Here is a 25879-nt window from a genome sequence, read left to right as displayed (position 1 = left end):
CTGAGACAAATTCTACCCCAATCCACATGCCGTTGGCAGCATGTAGACATTACTCAAAATGTAAAGAAAGCCAGAATTTGATTCGGTGTTTTAACTGGAAATACAGCAAAAGGGCCATAAAGTATAATTTTTTTTCAAACTCTACTTTATGTACAACAGTTAACTGCTGACTCAGAAACTTGTATTTAGATGCCAAACTACCAAACTTGTCAGGCTAACCAGACAGCTATGTTACTACTAAATGCAAGCAGTGAATTTGCCTTTAAAAAAAAAAAAAAAGGACTTGATACCTGGTAAGTAACATAGGTCAGTAAGAAGACCCTAACAGCTATAGTATAAGGCACACTGATCAGACTGCCCTAAATAGGGCACTAGTACAAAATTTGTTGACCCTGAACTTGGGAATGACAATCAGCCATACATGAGCCATTATCCAAATCCTATGGCTGCTTCTCTTTCTTTGTGTCATTGCAGGCTCATTAAGCCTAATATTTCCCTTATGCTCATCTTTATCTCATTGTTCTGATCACAGCTTCATCATTTGTGGAGCCACTTAGAAAAGCATTACACATCTAAGACCCAAAGTACAATCATTACAACAAAGCTTCAAGAGATGCTCATGTATAATGCAAAGGTTTTAGTTCTGAATTAGCTGATTATTCATAAAATCTAGTCTGCTGTATTTTTTTTTAGTACAAAGGACTCAGCCATGCTCAGAATCTTAATCTTTACTCCAGTTAAACACCAGGGGAAACCTTTTAAATATGTCATTTTAGAGTATAAATGTAAACTCGCACCTTTTCCAGCATGCATCCCACTGGCTAAAGGGACACAGTGGGGTTACTTTTTGTGAGGCAAATTAATTCCCAAGAAATGAATAAGACTGTTCAAGTGTAACCAACTCCAAAAGCTGGCCCCTGGAATAAGAGCCTAAAAAGAAAAAAAAATCTTTTTTTTCCAATCTAAAACCACTTGAGATAATGGAAGAAATTTTAAAATTTAATTAACTTCCACAACCCAGCCCTCCCTCCACAAAGCCAGATTCTGAAGTCTTCTTACGGGGACCTAATTGTAGGAACTACAATCCAGGTCCCTAGCCTTCAATCAGACTCTCACTCTGAAACCCTTTCTGGTCCTACAACTCTATCCAGAGATTTGAATACTGGCCACAGACAACTCAAATTCTTGCCCCACGTGGATATTAGCTCAACACAACTGTAGATTCAGTGCTTTTCCATATAACATGACCTCTACCTGCCACCTCCAAGAACAGTGTACTCCGAGCTGGTGTGGAGGCACTCTCCCTGGCTAGGGACACACATTACACACAAACCAGTTTAAGTGATCAGAAATTGGTTTAAACCTGTAACAGAACAGATGTTCAGTGCACATAAACTGGTTTGAAAATGGCTGAAACCAGTTTGAGATAAGCCTGGTTGAATGTAGTATCAGACTTAACTGATTTGGGTCAAACTGGTTTATGCAATGTCTGGTCCCAGACCCCAGTGGCAACATGTAGGGGGTGCATGTGCACCCCCCTGAGAAAGCTGGTACACCCCCTCACAGCCAGCGCTCCCCACTTAGGTGACAGGCAGGGGGGGCAGGTGTGAGTGCCAGTGCCGCCCCCCCCCCCCCCCGTGACCGCTGGCCAGGGAGTGGGGGCACCAGTAGTGCTGCTGGCACTTCCAGGTGCCCTGCTTGCACGTCCCAGTTGGCGCAATCTGCCATAGGAGGAAGAAGGCCATGTGCCCCCCCTGACACAGGAGGCACCAGTCGTCCATGTCAGACCTGCTCCTGGTTTAAGTTATATCAGAGTCCCCCAGCATCCCAGATGCTTTGCTGAGTGGGGCTCTGATCTCTGCTCCAGCCCAGCAGGATTGGCCTCTCCTGTCTGCTCCCTAGCTGCAGCTCTGGCAGAGACTGCAGGTGCAGAGCATCTGCCTGGCTTCCTCCTGCTCTTACCCTCCCCCTCACCACTTCCTGCTCAAGCAGGGATTCCCCCCTCCCCTCTGCCTTACACAGATACCTCTCAGCATTAGCTAGCATACCACATGCTGGCTACATCCCTGCTGTGAGAGAAAGGACAAAGGCAGTGTCAGCTTAGGCCTTTTTGGAGCTAATCAACAGGTAGCTGGTAAAGTCCCTCCTTTCCTTCCTTGGAAAAAGCTGTTTAAGAAGAGCTTGAACTAATGAGATCCTTTTGTTTTTCTGATGGGCTGATAAATGCTGTGTAAATAAATGATATGTAAATCCCTGCTGGTTCCCACACTGATCAGCGGGGGGGGGAGGAACTCTTCCTAATCAAAGCATCCTGCTGAGGCCTGGCCATGCCCCCCCCCCCAGCTCAGCACTATAGAAGGGAAGGGAGGGCTACTCTATGGCCCCCCAGTTTCTAGCCTGAGCCACTGCAGGCATGTGCCTGCATTTTTTCAGTCCAGAGGCAATGTCTGTGTGGTTACAAACTGATTCAGCCTAGCCAGGTTAGACTAACTTGCAAAGATTGAATCAATTCAAGCTCAGGCTTTTTGAATGTCTGTCCCTAGCCCCTAGGTTAGCAATGAGGTGCAGAGGTCTCTGATTACAACAGCTCTGACTGTGTCTCCTTAGCTTTCTCACATTCACAGTTAGTCTGTATACAACCACATTCTGGGGCTTAAGCTGTGCGTGCACACATGCGCGCGTGTGTGTATACACGTGGAAGGAGGTGGGGAAAAGATACTTTTTGGTTTTCTTCACCTATGAGAATTTCACCCTATGTTTATTATGGGGTCAATCCCAAAAGTAACCAATCAAACCCTGGCATCAGTACTCCCAGCTCTGGCAGGCATTAGGAGGACTAAAAACAAAATATAGGAGCTGTTAGCTGCTTACATGATCAAGTCCCATTTGCATACTTTGGACAGTCATACCAGCTAGTTTCAGTTTCTGGTTCTCACGCACTAGCAGAGTTTTACAGCATCTGGGTTAAAAGTCATACTAACACAGAGAAATATTTTTGGCAGCTGCTGATTTCCATAACTATTATTTAACTTTTTAGTAAGCACACACTTCAGGCCATGATAGTGACCACATCCCCTACAAAACAAACCAGGCTAAGCAAAAACTACCAGCAGCAATCAGGACAATTGTGAATACCGCAGTTTACCAAATGTATTGATGCTGGATATATTCAATTGAAGCAAAATAATTTAACAAATTATCAGGATAAAACAACAACTGACATGTTCATAACAGTTTTCATCTGAAGATCTCTGAGCCCATTACAAACATAAATTTTGTCTTACAACAACTCCAATGAAATATCCTCATTTTTTAGTTGGAGAAGGGACACAAGTGACTCTGTCACTGGGATAACCCAGTGGTAGCATATCCAGATCCTAAGGGACACTGAAGAGAAGCACACACATCAGCTTGCTTATACCAGTCCCAGAAATAGGGCAACATAGCTTGCTTAGAGGAGCCTTAAGAGTGCTCCAGTTTGGTTATATGCTCAGGATTCTTTAAAGCAACAGCACCCAGGTACAGCATGAAGACGGTATAGATATACCCAGAGAACCTAGAATGGTCTTTACCCAAGCTTCTGCCCTAACCACTGAATCATGCCTCTTGTTATAAAAGTCCTTGCACCTAAGGACTGTCTACTTTCACAGGTGGTAATATATATATATATATATATATATATATATACACACACACACACACACACACACACACACACACACACACACACACACACACATCTTAGGTATATATAATATATATATATTAGTGCCCAATATATAAAAGCAGGTGTTTGTGAAAATCAGCCCTAAAATGATAATCTTGCTTCACCTTTAGTATGAAGATAATTTACTTATTGTGATTTTTAGAATTGGCTGCCAATTGACATGATTAACGTAATTCTAAAGACATATTTTCACTTTCAACTTGTTTGAAATAACTAGCAACCGAGCATTATTCTACAAAGCTTAAAAGTAATTATAAAATTATCACACCTTTACAAAAATGTTACCATGAGATACCAAGTGATCCAGTGATCCCTCAAGTTTGCTTCATTTACATGTTTGTTTGTTGTTTCTATCAGTCAGCCCTGTAATATCAGTATAAGATCTAAAAGTCATGTTAGATCCTTATGTTTCACACATTTTCAACAATAATGAAAGATTCTTCAATCAGAATTCAGCTAACAATTTTTAAAAAAGTGATGCAGAACAAAATTAAAGTCCAGCTGACTCTTCTTTAAATGTACTGGTTCTATGAGATGCAAGATAGGTAATATTTCATAAAACAAAACATATGTTCTTTGATATAATTAACAAAACATATAAGGAATAAATCAAATGAGTAGGAGGATGCCATTCCTACACAGTCACATTCACATTATAATCCAATTTAAAGTAATATACTTAGTTAAACATAATTATTATTAATCAGTCAATAACAATTTGAATTTCTGCTAAAATGTGTCAAACAGCCTATTTGGGAATTTTTCTTTTTAAAAGTCTTTCCTTAAAACAAAGAAGCAGGATCCTTAGAATGAAAAAATAACATCAATGTATAGCCAATACTGAGATAATAAAAGGTTAAATATGATATATCCCTCCTTACTCGGCATATACAGATCAGGATGCAACTGTGCCACCCAAAAATGTTTGCTGACCGAGACATCTATCCAGCAAGTAGGACCCCAGTGGACATATTAACCAATACAATGTACTGCAAGATTTACAGGGCACACTTTAAACCACATATGCAACAAATTATTTGCAATGCAATGAGGCCCAAGAACCTCAACCAGGCTCGGCCCCTCATTGTGATAGGTGTCCCTAGTGAAGTCAACATCCAAACTGTCATGGACTTCAGTGGTGCTAGGATTTCACTTGGGGAGCCAAAGAAGTCAAGTAAGACAGCACAGATGAATGTATAATGCAACCACTTATATGTACTCGAGTGCTATACAAATCCCAACTACATGTACATTTGTTAAAATTAAAGTAATATTTTACCTTTTGTTCACAATATAGTATGAAGTCCCATACAAGAAAAAATGGCTATTATATTTCAGTCTAAAGAGAGTTTAAACAGAATTTATGTGATTATATAGTAAAAATGATTTAAGTACTACCATGTGTAATGCTTGGGTACAGGTTGAGTCAGCACTTCCATTACAAACATAATTTTTTTTTCTTTTAGTTTTATTCACCAGTAAAATTTGCTTCAAGGTAAGACTTGGTATTCCAGATTTCTACCTTAAATTATTTTTTTTTAAATCTGAAATCCATGTTCCCAGTTTTCTTTTTTAATCTCCAATAGTTTAAAATTCAGGTCAGCTTAAGGATGCTCTACTTTAAAGCACATATGCTTAACAGTAATTTTTACAAAAAAATGTAATTAGCTAGTGGGGGCAGACTCCACAGCCATTCCAACCCAGGTGTTCCTTCGCAGTCAAAGCTACTGACACAAACAGAACAGCTGCAGAAGTAGGCCCTTAGGGCACTGACAGACATGAAAAACAAAACAAAACAGCACTTTACCAGAAGAGGCAGCGTATTGGTTTGACCCAGCTATACAGCGTCTGTATAGATTGGGCACGTCAGCAGAACTTTTTGATGCTTTTATCTAAAACTGATTCAATCAGCTATGAGGTAAAGGTACCAAAAAGCCCTTAAACATGCCTGATCTATACAGATGTTGGGTGACTGGGGTTCAACTAATATGATGCCGCTTGTGGACATGCACTGCGCTTGGTGCTGGGGCTCACCAAACTTATAATAAAGCACTGTTTTCCGCCCCCATGTCTGTAAGCAACCATGATTAAATATCATTTGTTACTGCAGGCTCTGATGCTATAAGGTCTGTACAGGGGAAGGAGCCCAGTATCATGATCTTAACTCAGGCCCTGGAGGAACATCCATTTGGAGTGCTTCAAATACCACTTAAATTTGGGGCACTTCAAATTCAGAGAACTTTAGACCATGGACAGATGCATAGCTACCAATTGCCCTCTGCCCCAAACTGAAATGCTACAAAATCTCTGTAACAGTATGAAGCAACATGCTCTCCAGCCAGAAGAAACAATAGGTTCCTCAGTTCTTTAGCTCTACTCCTCTTCCCCAGGGTTCAGAGTGGGAAGGCAGGAGGAGATGGAGAAGGGAAGAGATAGGGACAGACAGTCAGTGAGCGCTCTCCTGTGTGCTCAGCCTCTGGTCTCCTGGTTCTAGAATCCATACATGTTTCCTTACATGGCTCTTGGGGTCAAGGGATTATGAGGACAGCCATGTACACAGGAGATCTCACACTGGCTGCATGCTCCCCTTCCCTCCCCCTGAGAATGGAAAGGAATGGGAGAGCAGAGCACTATGGGATACAGGAGGACCAAGTAATCTCCTATAAGTGTTTTGAAATGAAGTGCTTCAAAGAAGTTGCTTTTTAATTCAGGGTCATTATTGGAGTGCTTTGGCCATTTTTAGAACAGGTCTTAGGTATGTATGCATGTCTACTTGCTCTTTGAAGCATTTAAAATGTTACATCTGTCCAGGTTCTAATTGTATAATATATAAACAGCGTTCTTGACCACACAAACGCACACATTTTACCTAACTGTAAAGGAGAGAAAGTTACATATATGAGAGAACAGCACAGAGCCCAGATAATATAGCGATTTTGGCTGCCTCGACACGTGCTTGTTTGTGTTCTAATCAGAACACGTCAGAGCGTTCTAGTTAGATTAATCATCTGCGCTGCGTACTAATTAGAACACTCCAGTGCCACCTCGCCATCATGGGTATTAAACCCCCATCATGTCTTAAAATGACTGCAGGGGGCTTTAGCTAAACCTAGTAGAAAGAGATTTAGATAAAGCATCCTGTGGCCATTTTTAAATGCATAAGAGCTTAATACATGTGATGGTGAGGTTTTAATTAGAGTGACTGTTCCAGAATTGTTCTAATTAAAACCCCCTCCCTCCTACCCCCGAGCATGTCTACAGGCAGCCATAATGACCTGACCTGAAGTCCACTGAAATCTATGGAAAGACACTTATTGATTTGAGCGGGCTTTGGATCTGCCTTCAAAGTAAAGGTATATTCATTCTGGTATAAAAACAAATCACTTACAGAGCATTCAATTACTTCATCCCGCTTGCTCCATCTATCTTCTTGTAGTTCAGCGATTACATCTAACACTGGCAGTAATTCCATTTCTCGTAATTCTTTTGTCACTATGATGAGTATTTATTTTCAGAATAGAGACTGTATGCGTCTACTTACTAGCACCCAAAATCATGTCATAAAGATTTTTATTTACACATTGATCTGGTGCCTCTGAAGCTGTAATTTTAGAACCACACCAAAGCTAACAGCAAAACTTCTATTAACTTCAATGGGGCAAGGATTTCAGCCTGAGTTAGTGTAATTTTTAAAACTCAGGGTCAGTTTGGATACATATTTGTTCATTTGAAGTGTGGTTTCTCTGAAGCACCATAAATACAGATGATATAAAAACATATGACAAATAATTGCTCTCAGCAGATAATTGCCTAGAACTTCTATGAAAAATGCTGCATTAATATATTCTCCTCCCCTCTTTGTCACTGGGAATATTCTATGTGGCTTTGCAAGAAGATCTGGTTAACAAGTCTCATCCCCCCTTCACTTACATGTGTGCAATGTGCTGAGCTAGAAACAAGCCAAGCAAATTTTCCAATCCAATGCATGCATTTTTACAATATGCATTTAAACAATCTTCAGCTGTCACAAGGTCAAAATAATTTAAAGAAACTTTGAACGTACAGAAGCATCTTGCCATTAAATTCAACATTTGATATTCAGTATCATGCAGCTAACCTTTGTGTTTCCCCTTTTTCTCCTTTCTGGTGCTGCCAGTTTGACAGCTTGCAGCTGCTGCCTTGGTTTTTTTAGTCGATTTTGGAGCTTGAGCATCTGCTACCACCTTTACATCTTGCTGCTCGGCCTCCTGAACTGCTTGAGAAAGTCAGGGCACCCCACACCAAAAGGAGAAACAGACCAAAAAATGAGAGAGAGAGAGAGAGAGAGAGAGAAAGAAAGAGAGAGAGGAATGAGAACTCTATGAAGCCACATAGGAAAAAGCAGACACAGCAGAGTTTAAGGCTTGGTTGATATCTCAGAGAGTTCATGAAGAAAAGAAATTAAATAAGAGACTGCTCAAATGGAAGATTTGCTACGGTTAGAAAGTTTTTTAAACTTTGTTTTCATCTTCTTTGTGTCTGTCCACTCCTAAAGTGTTTCAGTTGTTATGCACGAGGCCAAAAATACAACCAAAATAATATTAAGCAGCTGTAAGCAGCACATTTCCTTGTAATGAAACCTGTGTCAGTGCTGATATAGATCAGGTGGCATGAACTATCTTAACAGTGTAAGATAATTTATAACTGTTTCCTTCAAATTTTCTACTGCCCCAGTGTAAAACTTAATGCAGGGCATTGTCTGAAAATTTAACTTCAGAAAAGTGACCTAAACTTACCTATGTAGTACTATCAAATTTGGCCCCTTGTTTTATGTAGATGTATATATTATCCAGTTAAATTAAAAAAAAATCCTCTCTTTTTAAAGCCTACATATTAAATCATTCTATAGACATTCCAGTGCAAGACAGCTGTCATTATGAATGCCAACATAATTCATACAATTACAGCGACTTCCCCAGTAAAAAGGTTTACCACTTATAATAAATTGTTGCCTGATAGCATTTGAGGACTGTAATCTGTTAAATCTACATGTACAACAGTTTATTCTTCTAGCCATAATAAGCTCTTAAGAGAAATAAAGCAACTCAGTAACACTTTCCAGGTTCTTAACATGTTCATTCAAAGAAACAGTCGGGGCGTACAGCCCTCCTGTGAGCAGTACAGCAAGATATTCAAGGATCGTATCCTCAAATTTTGCAAAATGTCATAGCCCCATTTAAGTCCTGGAAACTATGAGATGGTTTATACCAGTTAAGAATATGGTCCTACAACTAAAACAAGCAACTCTGGGCATCAAATCCACAGCTAGCACCAAACTAGAAGCAGCACAGCCAGGTTCATGTAGAGCTTTACCTGGGTGCATTAGTTTGGTTTTTTGGCAGATATCAAGACACTGCATGGTGCCATGTTCAGTGGGCAGAAGCTGGGAGTGGGGGGGGGGGGTAGGGGCAGGAGTTGGGCTCATTTTGGATCAATTTTCCAAGTTTTGGACAAAAGTCCTATTTCAGGGATGCTTTTGGGATGCCAGGACATCATCCTGAAATTCAAAATAGTTGGCTGCTTTTGCTAGAGCTCCCAAGAGACCATCCTGTAGGACATATATCTGACTCCATCCAGCTCTTCAATTTTTGCTAAATGAGAAACAAAAAGAAGCTTTTCCTTTTGGAAAAGATACACATTGCAAGGAGCCTACAAGAAAGAACTGGCTTGTCCATAAGATTGATTTAACATCCTGGGTAAACTCCCAAAATCCATAAAGCAGATAACGCCCAATTAAACTCCTGACATCCCAGGAACCTCTATCATACAAGATATAAATACACTCCAAACCCCTAAGCTATAGGGAAAGTTCTTCCCCTCTTATACATGTAGCAGCTCTATTGACCTCAGTGAGACACTATAACTAAATAAGGCAGGAAGAATTTAGCTCTACTAGCTTAAAACGTAATTTGCAAACCCACATCTCCTCTTCCACAGTATAGGAATCTATAAATAGTGTCAAATTTACAACACACCAAGTGTCTGAGGAGCTCATTAACTACTTTCTTTCCCTAACTCCGGACAGCTCCAGTATTAAAGTCATACAGAAATGTTTTAGAAGTCTGTATGATCAGATGGGACAATAAGACCTATTTTGTTCCAACCCCTGGATCTACTTAAAGTCTTTATCAAGTGACTAGTGCTAGTCATACATTCACTGGCAGCAGTCCATTTGCCAAGCATTACAGAACATTGTGAATAAGACATTAGAAATAATGGAGGCAGTGACCACTCACTCCCTGAGGGAGAAGAGCAAGACTCAGGTGAAAGGCAGCACATTAATCCCTGTTTCCATTATCTTTAAGCGTTCTGTGTTTAACCCAGACAGCAAAGAATCCCTGCTGGGGGAAAAAACCCTTTAAATAGTTCATTTGCAAGCCCGGCAACTGTCCTATATTTGCAGCTGTGTCTTTTTAAAAAAAAAAATTAGAGGGTTTTTTTTATGATGATGATCCAGCTTGTAATTAGAATTCAGTGGTTTGCTATCAGCTTATCAAATGACCTACATTCAGTGACTAGCCAGTTCTCTAAAGCCATTCTAAACATTTTTAATAATGCCCATGCATTCAGATCAAGCACCATTTACTGAAACTAAAATGTGGATTAAACAGAACAGGATACAACACTGTGCTATTATGAACTGAAAAACTGAGTACATGGTATATAAAACTTAAAGGACCAACTGCCCACCGTCACATCAACTTTTCTTTGATCTAACGAGTAAGAGCCTGAAGCTACATTGCTATTTCTGAGGCTTGCAGCTGCATGAATTAGATTTGAAAGCCGGTGCATAATTGCCAGCTATAGATGTCTAAATCTTGCAAGAGGTGTGGTTTGAAACATTCCAGTACGTTATGTTTAGGGCCATTTTGAATACACAACATCAATACTGAAAATACCAAATATTTGCTGCCTTTTACCTGAGTCTTGCTCTTCTCCCTCAGGGAGTAAGTGGTCACTGCCCCCGTTATTTCTAATGTCTTATTCACAGTGTTCTGTAATGCTTGGCAAGTGGCAGAGGAAGAAAACTAATGTTTAAGATGCATCACTCCCCACTATCTACACTTGGGTAGTGAAGAGGAGTTGGTAGATTTTCTTCTTAGTTGTAAAATTAGCTTTTAAGGACAGCTTCTAAAACAAAGTCAAATCTAGCCCAGAATCCTCTGGTATTGTTTTCTATATATTTTGTATGAAAACACCCTCACTAGTGCTTTCCTTACTGAATGACCACTTTTTATACTTTTTGAAAAAATAAAAAGTTTAAACAATATACATTTCTAGCTCTAGGACCCCTATTCAGGAAGGCATTAGTTTCAAAGGGCCTTAACATTACAGTCAAAGTTTAGCATGCGAGTATGAGCTTGCCTGAAAAAAAAGGATGGATTTAGGACCTGACCCCGGTCCTCAAAGATTATCTTTGCAATGAGAAGCATGGCAACATTTCTCCAGTTTTCTGTCCTTCAAGCTGATCGCACTAACACCATACTTCTTGTGGACCATGGACTGGATAGTAATTTCTACTTTTCTTATAGACTGTGGACCACAGAAGAAATATCATGCCTTCCTGCATTTACTATGGCCACAGAGAGGCACTCATTTCTACCAGTAAGAATGTCTTAATTTTTTACTGGTAGAAAACTAGCCCTGGAGCTGGAACATACATGTATTCCAATCCCCAGGGTCAGAGAGTTTCACAGGCAAGCTCTCCAGCCAGTGGACACTAGAGAGCTGTTCCCTAAGGGGTGCATTTAGTTGCTTGGGAAGGGGGCAAGCTGTCAAGTTGCAGTTGGCAGCTGCTGGAAGGCAGCAGCTGTCACAAAGAGCCCAAGGAGGGTTTTGGCCCCAGGGGAATGCTCCCTCTCCCCACATCCCCAAGCCTTGCTGCCACAGCACATTAGCCTACCTCACCCCACACTGCTCTGGGCTGACCTACCTCTGTCCTGCTACGATAAACTAAAGGGGAGGAAAAGTCATGTTAGCATAGCCTCTCTGTTCCTCCAACCTCACACACAATTTGCCAAGAGTGATGAATGGACAGAGAGAAAGCTGGCACAATGTATGCTTTCCTCCCAAGCAGGATGAGAACCAAGAGGCAAATAATGACCAGTCGCAATCTGTTTTTAGAGGCTGTTTTTGAGGCAATGCAACAATAGGTTGCTCCACAGAAGTGGCCCTGAATGAGAGATATATATGTTAAACTGGTCCCCAGTCAGCAATAAACACAACTGTCCATTCAGTGGGATGAAAAATAAAAACAGTCATGGCAATAGTAACAATAACATAAAAGATATTTGACAGGCAGCTAAGGGGCCATATTTTCAAAAAACCCCAATTAGGTGCTAGACATATCACATTTACAACAGCATAATCTGCATTTACACAAGTGTAAAATAGGAGCAGACACAAAACATTACGTTTGTTAGAGCAACTTACTATGATTTGATATAGTTACCCTGTGAAAAAACAGTAGGAAAAAATACGCTGATGTTAGTTACACTAATATGCATGTTGTGTCCACAGTTATTCTGGGCTAGCCACATGTTCAATGGAAACAGACTGTTACATGCTCCCCCACTACCTAATGTCAAGGCATGCTGGCCATGTGTAGATGAAATGAGTGCATGACACTTTAAAGCAGGTTAAATGCTTCTGCACCATTTTAATGGTGTTGCCATCTGCACGTGTCAGCTGCATATTGTGCAGTAATTCCAGCTGCTGTAGCAAATTTGGTGGCGTATTGTGCCTTAAATGACTTGGGGCACAGCAAACTAAAACTCCTCCAAAGAGTTCTAGTTTGCTGCCCTACAGCAATGGAGCGAAGCACTGTGCTCCATGCAGCTCCATAGCTCTGCAGGAAGCCCATGTAGGCAGTGTGGCAGCAGCCCGGGAAGGCAGGCTCTGCCCAAGAAAAAAAAAAAGGCATTTTTTTTTCTTTCCTGGAGCCTGCCTACCTGCCTGAGCTGCGCAGGGGCCCAGTGCTTCCCTTTGCAGCTGTGGTGGTGCCCCCAGGACTGCCCAAGCTGTGTGCCTACAGGCGGGTGCTGCCTGGTTGGGGGGGGGGGGGCGCTGCTGTCGTGGAGGGAACTACTCCCCCTGACCACTGTGCCAACTGGCAGCTTGCCCTCCCCTCCCTGCTGCTGGAGAAGCAGGTAAGTGCACAGGTATGTTCACAACACTGGAGTTTACTTGGCCCTAAATTGAAGCAGTGTTTTTAAAAACCTACTGCTTCAATTTAGGGCCCCCATTTTTGTCTACATGCACCCTAAGGCTCTTGTTAGACGTTATCTTTCCCGTGTGTTAAATGCTCTAAAGAAGGGAGTGTCCATGTATTAAGCTAAGTGCCCTCTGAACATCTCAAAGCTGGGCAGCCCTGGGTATATGGGGTAGCAGGTGACCTGCCAGGAAGCTGCAAGAGTGGGGGCAGATTAGCAGAGAGCCGCTAGGGAGCTCTCAAAATGTGCTCATGCACTTCAAATAATTCTTTTTGAATTTTTTTCTCCCATAAGTATTAAGGGCTAAGAATAGTAGTTCTGCTTTTAGATAACCCTGAAATGCAAACAAGATGTGTTTGAAGTGGAACAGATGCATGACTCCATACTGTCATATCTATCATGTTATTCTTTTCTGGTGTCACAAATGATAACAGAAAGGTTTCCAGTGACAAGGATACTTTCAGATAATAGGATGGCATAAGTTAATCATTCATTTTTAAATTCTCTATGTTCATTAAATGAAACAATAGATTAGCTATCTACTTTCTATTGATTTCAATATGGAAAGATACCACGTTTTTGGGGAGACACACCAGGAAATAATCTCTCTGTATTAGCTCAGAATTTTGATTTAATGGCAAATAAAAAAACTGTAGTATTCTTTTCATGTCACAGGGATCTGAATATCAGACTTGTTACTGTTGCTCAAGAAAGGGGCAGTGCCCTAACAGCCTTGTGACACCAATGCTCTTTCACTGATACAAAGAGAAAAAATTGCTCTCTTGTCATTTTGTGTTGTGAGGGTATTGAATCACCTTGTGCTGTACCAACAGAATTTGTAAGTCAAGATGCAAAATATCTGGATGCACTTTGTAATCTAACTAAATAAGCTACAGTGCAAAAATGACAGCAGAATAGGCAAATACTAAAAACTAGACAAATATTAAAACTATTAAAACTAGGCAAATATTTATAAAAACACTGCCCATAAATATTTACCACTACTTCTGCTCCATATTTGTTCTTAATGATCAAATGCTTATGCTGGAAATAATAACAGCAGAAGTCAGTTTCCTAGCAGCAGGCACTGAATATTTTTCAAAAACAAGTTTAGAATTTGTAAGCACAATTTTCCTTCCTAGAAATCATGGAATCATAGAAAATTAGGGTTGGAAGGGACCTCAGAAGATAATCTAGTCCAACCCCCTGTGCAAAGCAGGACCATCCCCAACTAGATCATCCCAGCCAGGGGTTTGTCAAGCCCAGGCCTTAAAAACCTCCAAGGATGGAGATTCCACCACCTCTCTAGGTAACCTGTTCCAGTGCTTCACCACCCTCCTAGTGAAGAAGTTTTTCCTAATATCCAACTTAAACCTTCCTTGCTGCAACTTGCTGCTCCTTGTTCTGTCATCACTGAGAACAGTCTAGCTCCATCCTCTTTGGAACCACCCTCCAGGTAGTTGAAGAATGCTATCAAATCCCCCCTCAGTCTTCTCTTCTGCAGACTAAACAATATAGGTGTGTGAAGCGGCCCCTATTTGATTCAGATTTGGTCCAAATCAGGGACAGTGATTCGATTCGTTGATTCAGATCACTGTCCCCAATTCGATTCGGCTGAATCCAACTCTGACAATTCGATACTGATTCAGAGAATCAGCGATTTGGACACAGACAGCTTTAAAGTTTTTTCTACATATCTCGAGGTACCAGCATGGGCTTGTGAACACTGCGATGCTGGGGCAGATGGAGCGTCCCACAGGAGTATGTGGGGGCTCTCCAACACGCTCGGCGGTAAACCCGGAAGTATTTCTGGCCCAATTCTGGGTCCACTGGGGAGCACGCAGGCTCCGCCCCCCCCCGCACTCCTTTGGCTCGGCGATTCGCCGCAGGGGGACCATGGATGCTGCCCCAGACCCAGAAGGCACTAGTCGCCGAGCCTCTGACGGTCCCCAGCAGATCCGGAAGTGAACTGGAAGTGGTTCTGATCTACTTCTGGGTCTGCCACTGAGTGCGCTGGGGAGCCCCCCAAGCTCCTGTGGGACATTCCATGTGCCCCAGCATTGCAGCATTCGCGAGCTGCCTGGTACCTAGGGGTACATAGAAAAACTATTTAAAGTTGTGTTAATGTCCGAATCTCCGAATCTCTCCAAATCGATTCAGAGGGTTCCAATTTGATTCGGAGAGATTAAAGAGTCCTCCGATTTAATTCGAATTCAGAGATTTGGCTATCAAATTGGGCTGAATCTCCACCGAATCAAATCAGGGACTGAAGCTTCACACAGCCCTACTAAATAAACCCAGTTCCCTCAGCCTCTTATCATAAGTCATGTGCCCCACCCCCCAAACCATTTTTGTTGCTCTCTGCTATACTCTCTCCAACTTGTCCACATCCTTTCTATAGTGAGGAGACCAAAACTAGACACAGTACTCCAGATGTAGCTTCACCAGTGCTGAAAAGAGAGGAATAATTACTTCCCTTGATCTGCTGGCAACATACTAATACAGCCCAATGTGCCATTAGCCTTCCTGGCAGCAAGGGCACACTGCTGACTCAAATCCAGCTTACTGTCCACTGTAACCCCCAGGTCCTTTTCTGCACAGCTGCTGCTTAGCCAGTCAGTCCCAAGCTTGTAGCAATGCATGAGATTCTTCCATCCTAAGTGTAGGACTTTGCACTTGTCCTGTTGAACCTCAGGAAATCTCTTTTGGCCCAATCCCCAAATTTGTCTATGTAACCCTGAATCCTAGCCCTATCCTCCAGTGTGTCTACTACACCTCACAGTTTTGTGTCACTCGTAAACTCGCTGAGGGTGTACATCCCATCTTCCAGATCATTAATGAAGATATTGAAGAAAACCGGCCCCAGGACCAGCCCCTAGGGCACTCCACTTGATATTGGCTGCCAGCTAGACATTGAGCCATTGATTACTGTCCATTGAGCCTGATAATCCAGCCAACTTTTTATCCACCTTACAGTCCATTCATCCAACCCATACTTTCACAGCTTGCTTGCAAGAATGTTGTGAGAGACGGTATCAAAAGCCTTGCTTAAGTCAAGGTATATCATGCATCCACTGAGCCAGTTATCTCAGGTTGATCAGGCCTGACCTGCCCTTGGTGAATCCATGCTGACTGTTCCTAATCATATTCTTTGCCTCCAAGTGCTTAGAAATGGATTCTTTGAGGACCTGCTCTGTGATTTTTCCAGGGACTGAAGTGAGGCTGACTGGTCTGTAATTCCCCAGATCCTCTTCCTTTCCTTTCTTAAAGATGGGCACCATATTTGCCCCTTTCTAATCATCTGGGGCCTCCTCCAATTGCCACAAGTCTTCACGAATAATGACTAGTAGCTCTGCAATCACATCAGCCAACTCCCACAGCACCCTTTGATGCATTTCAGCCAGCCCCAGTGACTTATACATGTCCAACTTTTCTAAATAATTCCCAACCAATTTCACCACTGAGGGCTGCTCACCTTCTCCCCAAACTGTGCTGTCAGGTGCAGCAGTCTGAGAGCTGACCTTGCCTGTGAAGACCAAGGTAAAAAAGGCATTGAATACTTCTGTCTTTTTCTCAACACCTGTTGCTAGGTTGCCACCCCCAAGGCAGGGTTATCAACTGGGGGTACGTGAACCCCCGGGGGTACTTGAGAAGGCCCTAGGGGGTATGCGCGGGCAGGCAGGGATGGAGTGCCGCTACATACCATCCCGTGCTGCCACACAGGCACCACCCACCCAGGGGAAACTCGCACATGGCGGCTGCCGCCACTCCGCGTTTGGCCGTGCACTCCCCCACCCCCGTATCCGGCCGCACACCCTTCTCCCCCTCCCGCTCTATGTCCGGCCACCAGGGGTACACTGATCTGTGTCCGGCCACCAGGGGTACACTGATCCAAAAAGGCTGAAAACCCCTGCAGTAAAGTACCCACACTTTTCTTGACCTTCTTCTTGTTGCTAATATACTTGTTGAAACCCTTGTTACCCTTCATGTTCCTTGCTAGTTGCAACTCCAGTTGCACTTTGGCCTTCCTAACTTCATCCCTGCATGCCCAAGCAATACTCTTATGCTCCTCCCAAGTTGTTTGTCCGAGCTTGCACTTCTTGTAAGTTTCATTTTTGTGTTTAAGCTCACCAAAGAGTGAAGTCAATGATCTCATGGTCACTGCTGCTCAACTTGCCATCCACTTCCACATCCCCCCACCAAATCTTCCGTGTTTGTGAGCAGTAGGTCAAGAAGAACACAGACCCTAGTTGGCCACTCCAACACTTACACCAGGAAATTATCTCCAATGCTCTCCCAAAACTTCCTGGACTGCCTATGCACCACTGTATTGCCCTCCAAGCAGATGTCAGGGTGACTGAAGTCCCACATAAGAACCAGGGCCACTAGTTGTCAGAAGAAAGCGTCATCTACCTCATCCTCCTGGTCTGGTGGTCTATAGCGGACACTCACCACATCACCCCTGTTGCTTTCCTTTCTAACCTTAACTCAGAGACAAATGCTTACCCATACATCTGTTCTCAGAGCAGGAAAGAATATTACTAATTATCTTTATGAAATTGGTCACAACTAGTCAGCCCACATAACACAGTGATATTAAATACCTAAAAGAACTGTTATAAGTCAGGGGTGCTCAACCTCTGCCCATTGGCCAGATCGAGCCCATGGTTCCATGCCATCCAGCATGGAGCTATCCACAGTGCTCCCCATGGGTTCAGAAATTTGGTGGCGGGAAGCAGTGGCACTGCTCCACTGCTGCCAAATCTCCGGATCCATAGGGATCCTCAATCTGTAAAGTCCTGGATCCAGTGCCTGATCCCAGAGCACAGGGCCAGCATCAGGCCCCAAGGCCCAATCCCAGAATGCAGGGGACAGAAGGGGGTGATGCTAGTTCCCTGGGACCCAACTCCAGCGTGTAGAGAGTGGGAGGGAGCAGTGCCAGTTCCCCGAGACCCAATCCCAGTGTTCAGGGGGGCGGGTGGAAATGGTGCCAGCTTCCCAGGACCCAATCCCGACATGTGGGTGGTGGGAGGGGATGATGCTGAGCCCCCAGGATCCAATCCCAGCATGTGGGGCAAGAAGTATGTGGTGGCAGGCCAAAGGGCCCAATCCGGCCAGCAAATGGGTCCTGCTCCACTCATCTAGCCTGTAGAGCCAAAAGGTTGAGCACCATTATTCTAGGTCAATACACAGAGCTAAGGATTTTTTAAATGATTTAAATAATTTAAAAAATGTAATCTGTGTGATAATCCACCAAAGAGAAAGAAGCTAAGCCAGTTGGTTAAATTATTTATTGCAAATTATTGTATAAATTCTACTAAGCAATAACTCAGGCCATTTGTTACTGTTCTTACAGTTTCTATTTCATAATGAGTAAAACCCAGAATGAGCAGTGAGCAAAGAAAGTTAACCTACAATTTAATAAAATGCTCTTTAACAATCAGTGCAAATACATTGGTTTTGCATACCCTTTTCTAATGTACTCTCACATATCACCATAAAAATGGCTTAGCACCTTCTTTCATAATTTCTTGGCATGAAAGAATATTGCTGCTCTTTTGAACAGCCCACCACTATAATTTTATTTAATCTAGTTTTACACTGTATTTAAACTGTAATTTTTTTAATAGTTTACAAGGCCCGGGATATTCCTAATTATAATAATTATTTAGTAAGGCAAAGATGGGGAAAAGGTTATGTTTCATAAAATAACCAGCAATTTGCATGCCTTATAGAAATCTTGCAAAAAAGACCTCATCTTCATCATCACCACCACTAAAGCATGTCACTTTGGAAGCCAGTACATTGCAATGACATCCAAAGGTTTCAGTCAGAGTCAGGGCTTCCTTATGCTAAGTGCTGTTCTTGCTCAGCCCAAATAAGTTAGCATGCAGAAATTAGCATGTCAACAGTTAGCATACAGTCAGATTCCAGTACCTGCACAGAACCCTGTAGAATTCACCACTGGTCCACACAGAAGAAAAAGAACTAAAACTTAACTTGCTATAGGAGTGACTTCTTATGATTGAAAATAGCACATGTCCTCATGAACTTGAAATTCTCCAGAATCTCTAGTTCCAGAAGCAAAAGGTGTAAGTAGCAGAAAACACCAGTTGTAATTTTAATACATGAGACTGTATTTTTGTACACAAATATTACTTGACCCTCAAAAGTATACACAGTAGTTTTCAGCCAAGTCAAGTCATCAAAGCTATACTATAAGGGCCAGATGGCATGCTGTGGTCTATGTCTGGGGGCTGCTGTTCTGAAACACATTACAATGCAGGAGACTAGGAAGTTACAGTCAGGGACAGATATTAGAGCTTGAAGTCTGAACAGACAACATACCCAAGGAATTCAAATTCCATCCAATTTCTAAGGGATCACAGCAAGCCATATGTGAGCATAAGTGTGAAGAAGGAGGTTGACATTCACAAGGTGTGGCATATCTCATCATTCTGGTATTTCCTTTTTGAGGGTTTGATTATCACCACCCTTAGTCATGCATACTGCCTTACTGCTCGAGTGGCCACCTTAAAAATCTATGGTTCTCCTAGGAAGGTCTTTAAATAGTATTTGTGTACGTTTGTCAATATCAATGGATCTATTCATGGTGAAAGGTACTGCCCAGTCCAAGCATGCTCTTAAATTTTTAAGTTTCTAATTCATAGATTTTTAAGGCCAGGAAGTAAGAGTATGACAAGCTAATATATCTGCTATATAACACAAGCCACAGAACTCCACTCAACAATTTATGTATCAATCCCAACTCTGTAATCCATTTAAGCATATCTTTTGGAAAGAGAGCCAATCCTGATGGGAAAACATTAAAAACTGGGGAACCCATCACATCCCTTGCGTATATTGATTAATTACCTTTCACATTAAGATCTGCATTTTAATTCTAATCTGATTTAGTCTAGTTTCACTTTCCAGCTACTGGATCTGTTATAACTATTCTTCGATATTACAGATCTATCTGCTATGAGAAACTTCTTTGCATTGTAAATACTCATATACTGTGATTAAGGACCCACTTAAGCCTTCTTTTTGATAAACTGAGCTGCTTAAGTTTCTCACTGTAGGTAATGCCCAGATCACAAATCCTTCCTATAGTTCTTTTCTAAACACTCTCCCATTTTTCAACATCTCTTCTGAAGTATGAGCATTTAAACCTTTCTGGCCATAGTTTTGTTTGAACAGGGTGGAATAATATCATACTTAGATGCCTATGGACATGTCTGTGGGAGACATTTACCACTAAGTTGCTTAATTAGCTCCACAGTAAATGTCTTAGCATCTACACATGCAGTGTTATTAGGCCATATAACTCCACTGTAAATAAAAGTGCTATCCTGATGCAGAGTTTTTCACTTTGCAGCAATGCATGTGTAGATGCTGACAGGGCTAGCTGGGGTACAAGGGTACTTCAGTGTGGGGGGTTGCCTGGCCCCTGCCAGCTGCGGCTGCTCTGACCCAGCTCAATGTGCTGCTGTCCCAGATGCATGTGTTAACATGGTGCCTGGGAGCAATAAATCCCAACATGATAAATGCCAGAGTTTAGTGCTGCACATTAAGATGCAAATGTAGATGCACCTCATGTCTACTGACATGCCTAATATGTGGAGTGAAATCAGTGGGCCAGATTCTAATCTGAAAATCACAGATAAATCTAAAACATGCTACAGTGAGTGCTCTTTGTGGTTATTATTGTGGGGGGGGCTTTAAAAAACAAAAAAAACAAAAGCACAAATCAGGATTGCCTGCAAATCAAAATGAGTTCTTAAAAGAGAGGGAATATGAAGAGCCGATGACTTAAATGGAGACACCAGAATATGTGTCTGTTGAGAACATACAATTAGCTCTATACCTTATTGTAAGGTCAGGCAACACTCTAACGGCATTTTTACATGTGCTCTGGGGGTGGGGCACTTTAATTAAAGCAGCTCCGAGAGCCATTCGAATTAAAGCACCACAACACCTCATGTATCAGTGTCCCTGTGCTTCAAAATGGCGGCAGGAGCTCTTGAACTAAAGCTCGTCAAATGAGCTTTAGTTCAAGTACCTCACCGTCATTTTGAAGCATAGGGACGCTGGTACACAAGATGTGGAGGATGGCTGGAGTGTGCTAATTAGCATGCTCCATCAGAGCAGCCTCCTGGCATGTCTGCAGGCACCCTAAGTATCCAGAGTATAATTAAATATAAGGAACATATTCATAACTGTCTGCCACAAAAAAAATACCACCTTATCATGCTGAATAGAAAACAGGCATACTTGCCACTAGTTCATAGAAGTTAGGGGCTGGAAGGGACCTCACAAGATCATCAGGTCCAGCTCCCCTGCTCTTAGGCAGGAAAGACTGCGGGGGTCAGACGACCCCAGCAAGGTGTGCAACCAGTCGTCTTTTGAAGATCTCCAGGGTAGGTGTCTGTACCACCTCTGGGGGGAGTCTGTTTCAGACTCTGGACAATCAAACCATAAAGTTTTTCCTTATATCCAATCTGAAGTGGTCTTCTACCAGTTTATGTCCACTATTCCTCATCTTCCCTGGGGTGCCTTGCTGAACAAATGCTCTCTCAGCCCATGATGTTTGCCCCTTATATACTTATAGACTGCCACCAAGTCCCCCCTATATCTTCTCTTCTCCAGGCTGAACAGTCCCATGTCCTTCAGCCTCTCCTCATATGGCCTGTTCTCCAGACCTCTAATAATTCATATGGTCCTCCTTTGGACTCTTTCAAGCTCCTCCACATCCTTTTTTAAGTGCAGCACCCACAACTGAATGCAGTACTCCAGCTGCAGCCTCACCAATGCTGAGTAGAGCGGGAGGATGATATCTTTAGTCTTGCTTGAGATGCATGCCAGTGTATTGTTTGCTCTGCCGGCTATAGCATTGCACTGGTAGTTCATGTTCATTCTGTGGTTGATCATGACCCCTAGGTCTCTTTTAATTGTGGTGCTAGCTAATGTAGCACCGCTGAGCCTGTACAGATGTTGCAGATTATTTCTCCCCAGATGGAGCACATTACGTTTTTCAGTGTTAAACATCATTAGGTTTTGATCCGCCCACTTTACAAACCTGTCCAAGTCAGCCTGTATCCTCAGCCTGTCCTCCAGCATGAGCTCACTCCCCCATAACTTGGTGTCGTCCACGAACTTTGCCAGTATGCTTTTCACACCCATATCCAAATCACTGATGAATATGTTGAAAAGCACTGGTCCGAGGACTGAACCATGGGGGACACTACTGGTCACCCTTCACCATGTTGACTCAATTTCATCTATTAACACTCTCTGGGTCTGACCTTGGAGCCAGTTTCCTAGCCACTGGACCGTTAAGTTGTTGAGGCCACAATTTCCCAATATTACCATAAGGACATCGTGGGAGACCAAGTCAAAGGCCTTTTTAAAATCCAAGTATGTGAAGAATATACACAAACATTTTTTTAAATGAATGATTATCTGTCACCTTATAATTTGACAGTTTGCTACTCATTTTTCTCTTTCACCATTTACAGTGCCAGAATAGAATGGCATGTCATATTTAACAATTCAGAGCTATGACTTGTCATTGGAAATCTTCTTGGCACAAAATACAGACATCTCATTTAGCCATGCTTCCAAATGTCAAAAAGAAAGCAGGAAAGTAATTTTGCTACTTTACACATGGTTAATCTAAATTGCTAATTTGGAACTTGTTGTGAGCATTACTTTGAGAGGTTTAATCTGTTCTTAATTGAAGATGGTGCTTATTCCAAACTTGAAAAAAGCCATCTCTGCAACAAAGTAAGATGGATAAAAGCTGACCTGGCTCTTGTTCAAATTCACTTAATATTGTTAAAAAATAATTTGTTCCCAATGGAAACTCACTGTTTTCACAGGAAAAAAAATTGCAGCTTCTTGGTCAAAAAGCCTGGCTTTTAGATCACTTTTTATAAATCTGTGCAAAAATTATATTTACATTAGCATAGAACTAGCTAGTAACAGATCTGGGACTACATAAAGATGTTAAAAAAATGTCTATTGCTATACTTTAGCATAGGTAACAGTAACCAATTCTGTACCGGTGGCAAGCTCATAAGGACTTTGGTAGGAGCAAAAGTGGGCTCTTAATGAGAATATAAAAAAAAATCTGCCACACATCTAACATGTTGTAGTGTCATATTAAAAATTAAATATTGCAATAGAGATAAAATCTTTAAGGAAGTATATGTTAAGAGTGCCGTTAAAGTAGTTATTGCTTACACCAGTGGCAATATCCCAGAAATTATCATTCATTATCCCTTTAAAAGACATTAGCAGGATGAAAAGAACAAAGCATACTGACAGGCAAGGTTCCTTGGGTGAATTTGATATCTTTTATTAGACCAACCTAAATGGTTGGAGAATAGTTATTAAGCAAGCTTTCGGGTTCAAAAACCCTTTGTCAGGCTAAGGAAGCTGCAGCAGTTGGTGTGTGCTCTTCCTGGATGGAATGAAAAGTAAACAAGCCAGGGGCTGGGCTGGGCTGTCAGTTGCCAGGCTGATTGTTATGTATCAAAAATCCAATGTCTATGTTTAGTCCCTGATCTCTAGTATCCAGCAGGTTAATGAAATGGAGCTCATAGGCTCATCTCTGGGATGTGTTGTGTAAATTTCCCTTGAAGATCAGGACTGAGAGATTGGAGAGAGAGTGGCCCTCCTGTGAGAAATGTGCCCCCACCGGTAATTGGGTGTTTCTGTCTTTGATGGATTTCCGGTGTGCGTTCATTCTGGTGTGCAGTTGTTGTCTGGTCTCTCCTACATATCTTCCATCAGGGCATTTGGTGCATTGGATGAGGTATATCACATTCCTGGAGGTGCAGCTGTAAGATCCTGGGATGCTGATGGCTCTGTTGTGGGGTGTAGTAATAGTGGAGGTGGTGGAGATGTGGGGGCAGGTTTTGCATCTCTTGTCATGGCACGGTCTGGATCCTTTTGGTGTGTTCTGGGGTTGAGGAAGTTTGCTTCTGGTGATGAGGTTGGCGAGGTTCGGTGCTTGTTTGAAGGCTAGGATGAGTGGCTCTGGGAAGATCTTTTTAAGAATAGGGTCTTTTTCTAATATGGGTTGCAATTTTTTGAGGATTTTCCATACAGGTTCAAGGGATGGGTGATATGTCATAACAAGCGGTGTGCGATTTGTGGGTGTTTTTCTTCTGTACTGCAGCAGTTCTTCACGTGGTATCCAGGTGGCTCTTTCAAACGTGCGATCTACCTCTCTGGAGGAGTGTCCTTGCTGGGTTAAAGCCTTTTTAAGATTGGCGAGGTGGCAATCCCGGGCGTTCTCTTCAGTACAGATGCGGTGGTATCTGAGGGCTTGGCTGTGTATCACAGCTTTTTTGGTGTGTTTCGGGTGATTGCTGGTTTTGTGCAGATATGTATGTTGGTCTGTGGGTTTCTTGTATACTGTGGTCTGTATTTTACCCTTCTGGATACTGATCCTTGTGTCTCAAAAGGGGATGTTGGTGTTGGAGTATTCTAAAGAAAGTCGGATGGAGGGATCGTGACTGTTGAATTTCTGGTGGAACTCAATTAGAGATTCCCGGTTCTCACTCCAAATGATGAAGATGTCATCGATATATCGTAAGTACAGCAAGGGTTTGATGGTGCAGTTCTTGAGGAAGTCTTCTTCCAGGTGGCTCATAAAAAGGTTGGCATACTGTGGGGCCATTTTAGTGCCCATAGCTGTTCCCATCATCTGGAGGAAGTGTTGATTATTAAAAGTGAAATTGTGTGTAAGGATGAAGTGTATAAGCTCAGCAATATCTTTGGGTCTGTATTCTGGGTTGTAATCTTGTTCCTGTAGATATGTAAGGAAGGCATGGATGCCATCCTGGTGTGGGATGTTGGTGTGGTAGGTAACCATAGGCTGGTAACGTCCAAGACAGAAACACCCAATTACCGGTGGGGGCACACTTCTCACAGGAGGGCCACTCTCTCTCCAATCTCTCAGTCCTGATCCTCAAGGGAAATTTACACAACACATCCCAGAGACGAGCCTATGAGCTCCATTTCATCAACCTGCTGGATACTAGAGATCAGGGACTAAACACAGACATTGGATTTTTGATACATTACAATCAGCCTGGCAACTGACTCCCCAGCCCAGCCCAGCCCCTGGCTTGTTTACTTTTCATTCCATCCAGGAAGAGCACACAGCAACTGCTGCAGCTTCCTTAGCCTGACAAAGGGTTTTTGAACCCGAAAGCTTGCTTAATAACTTCTCCAACCATTTAGGTTGGTCTAATAAAAGATATCAAATTCACCCAAGGAACCTTGTCTGCCTATGTCCTTAGACCAACACGGCTACAACCTAAACCCCCAAAGCATACTGAGGAATTTTGCTCTCACATATGTAAGAGCTGAAACTTTTCTCCAGATCTTCGGCAAATCTGAAGAAATAAGGACTAAGAAAGGCATGTAAATAAATCAGCAGATGTGACCCAGATATTATAGAGTACGATTTAGTAAACATTTTAAATAAACTACTAATAGTATGTTTTACAAGTGGAAAGAAACACAGAGAAAAAAATAGTAGTTTATAAATTCCCTTTTCTGGGTAGACAAATTAATCATTTGTTCTTATAAATAAATGGTTTCAATAGTCTCCTATTAATATTATAAACTTGATAGAAATACTCATATTGCTGTATACTGCTAATCAGCTGGTAAGGATGACAGACAATGACATTTTATCTGATGTTATGGAAAACAGCGGCATTATTCATAAGACTAAGGGCTGCAACTGAAGCTCACTGAAGTCAATAGAAAGATTCCCATTGACATATATGATCTAAAGATCAGGCCTTAAATGTTTTGTTCATCTGCAGAGAAAAGACTATTCATAAACTACTATTAAAACTTAAGATTTTGGTGCCAA

General features: G+C 42.1%; 1 protein-coding gene across 4 annotated transcripts in view; it reads right to left on the bottom strand.

Annotated features, from left to right (window-relative positions):
* The window catches only part of TUB (TUB bipartite transcription factor), a 122806-nt gene that overhangs the window by 36205 nt on the left and 60722 nt on the right, over positions 1-25879 (bottom strand). For 2 of the 4 annotated variants that reach the window (XM_019477110.2, XM_059722648.1), the window contains exon 4: positions 7845-7979. The exons of the other annotated variants lie outside the window; for them this stretch is intronic. In XM_019477110.2, the coding sequence (XP_019332655.1) occupies positions 7845-7979 (135 nt within the window). The remainder of the gene's footprint in view (positions 1-7844; positions 7980-25879) is intronic. 4 annotated transcript variants of the gene reach the window in all.

The sequence above is a fragment of the Alligator mississippiensis genome, chromosome 2 (genome assembly GCF_030867095.1).
Source record: "Alligator mississippiensis isolate rAllMis1 chromosome 2, rAllMis1, whole genome shotgun sequence".
In the NCBI taxonomy this organism is placed as follows: Eukaryota; Metazoa; Chordata; order Crocodylia; family Alligatoridae; genus Alligator; species Alligator mississippiensis.
Note: the sequence above shows the minus strand (reverse complement) of the source record. Positions and strands in the feature narration are given on the sequence as shown.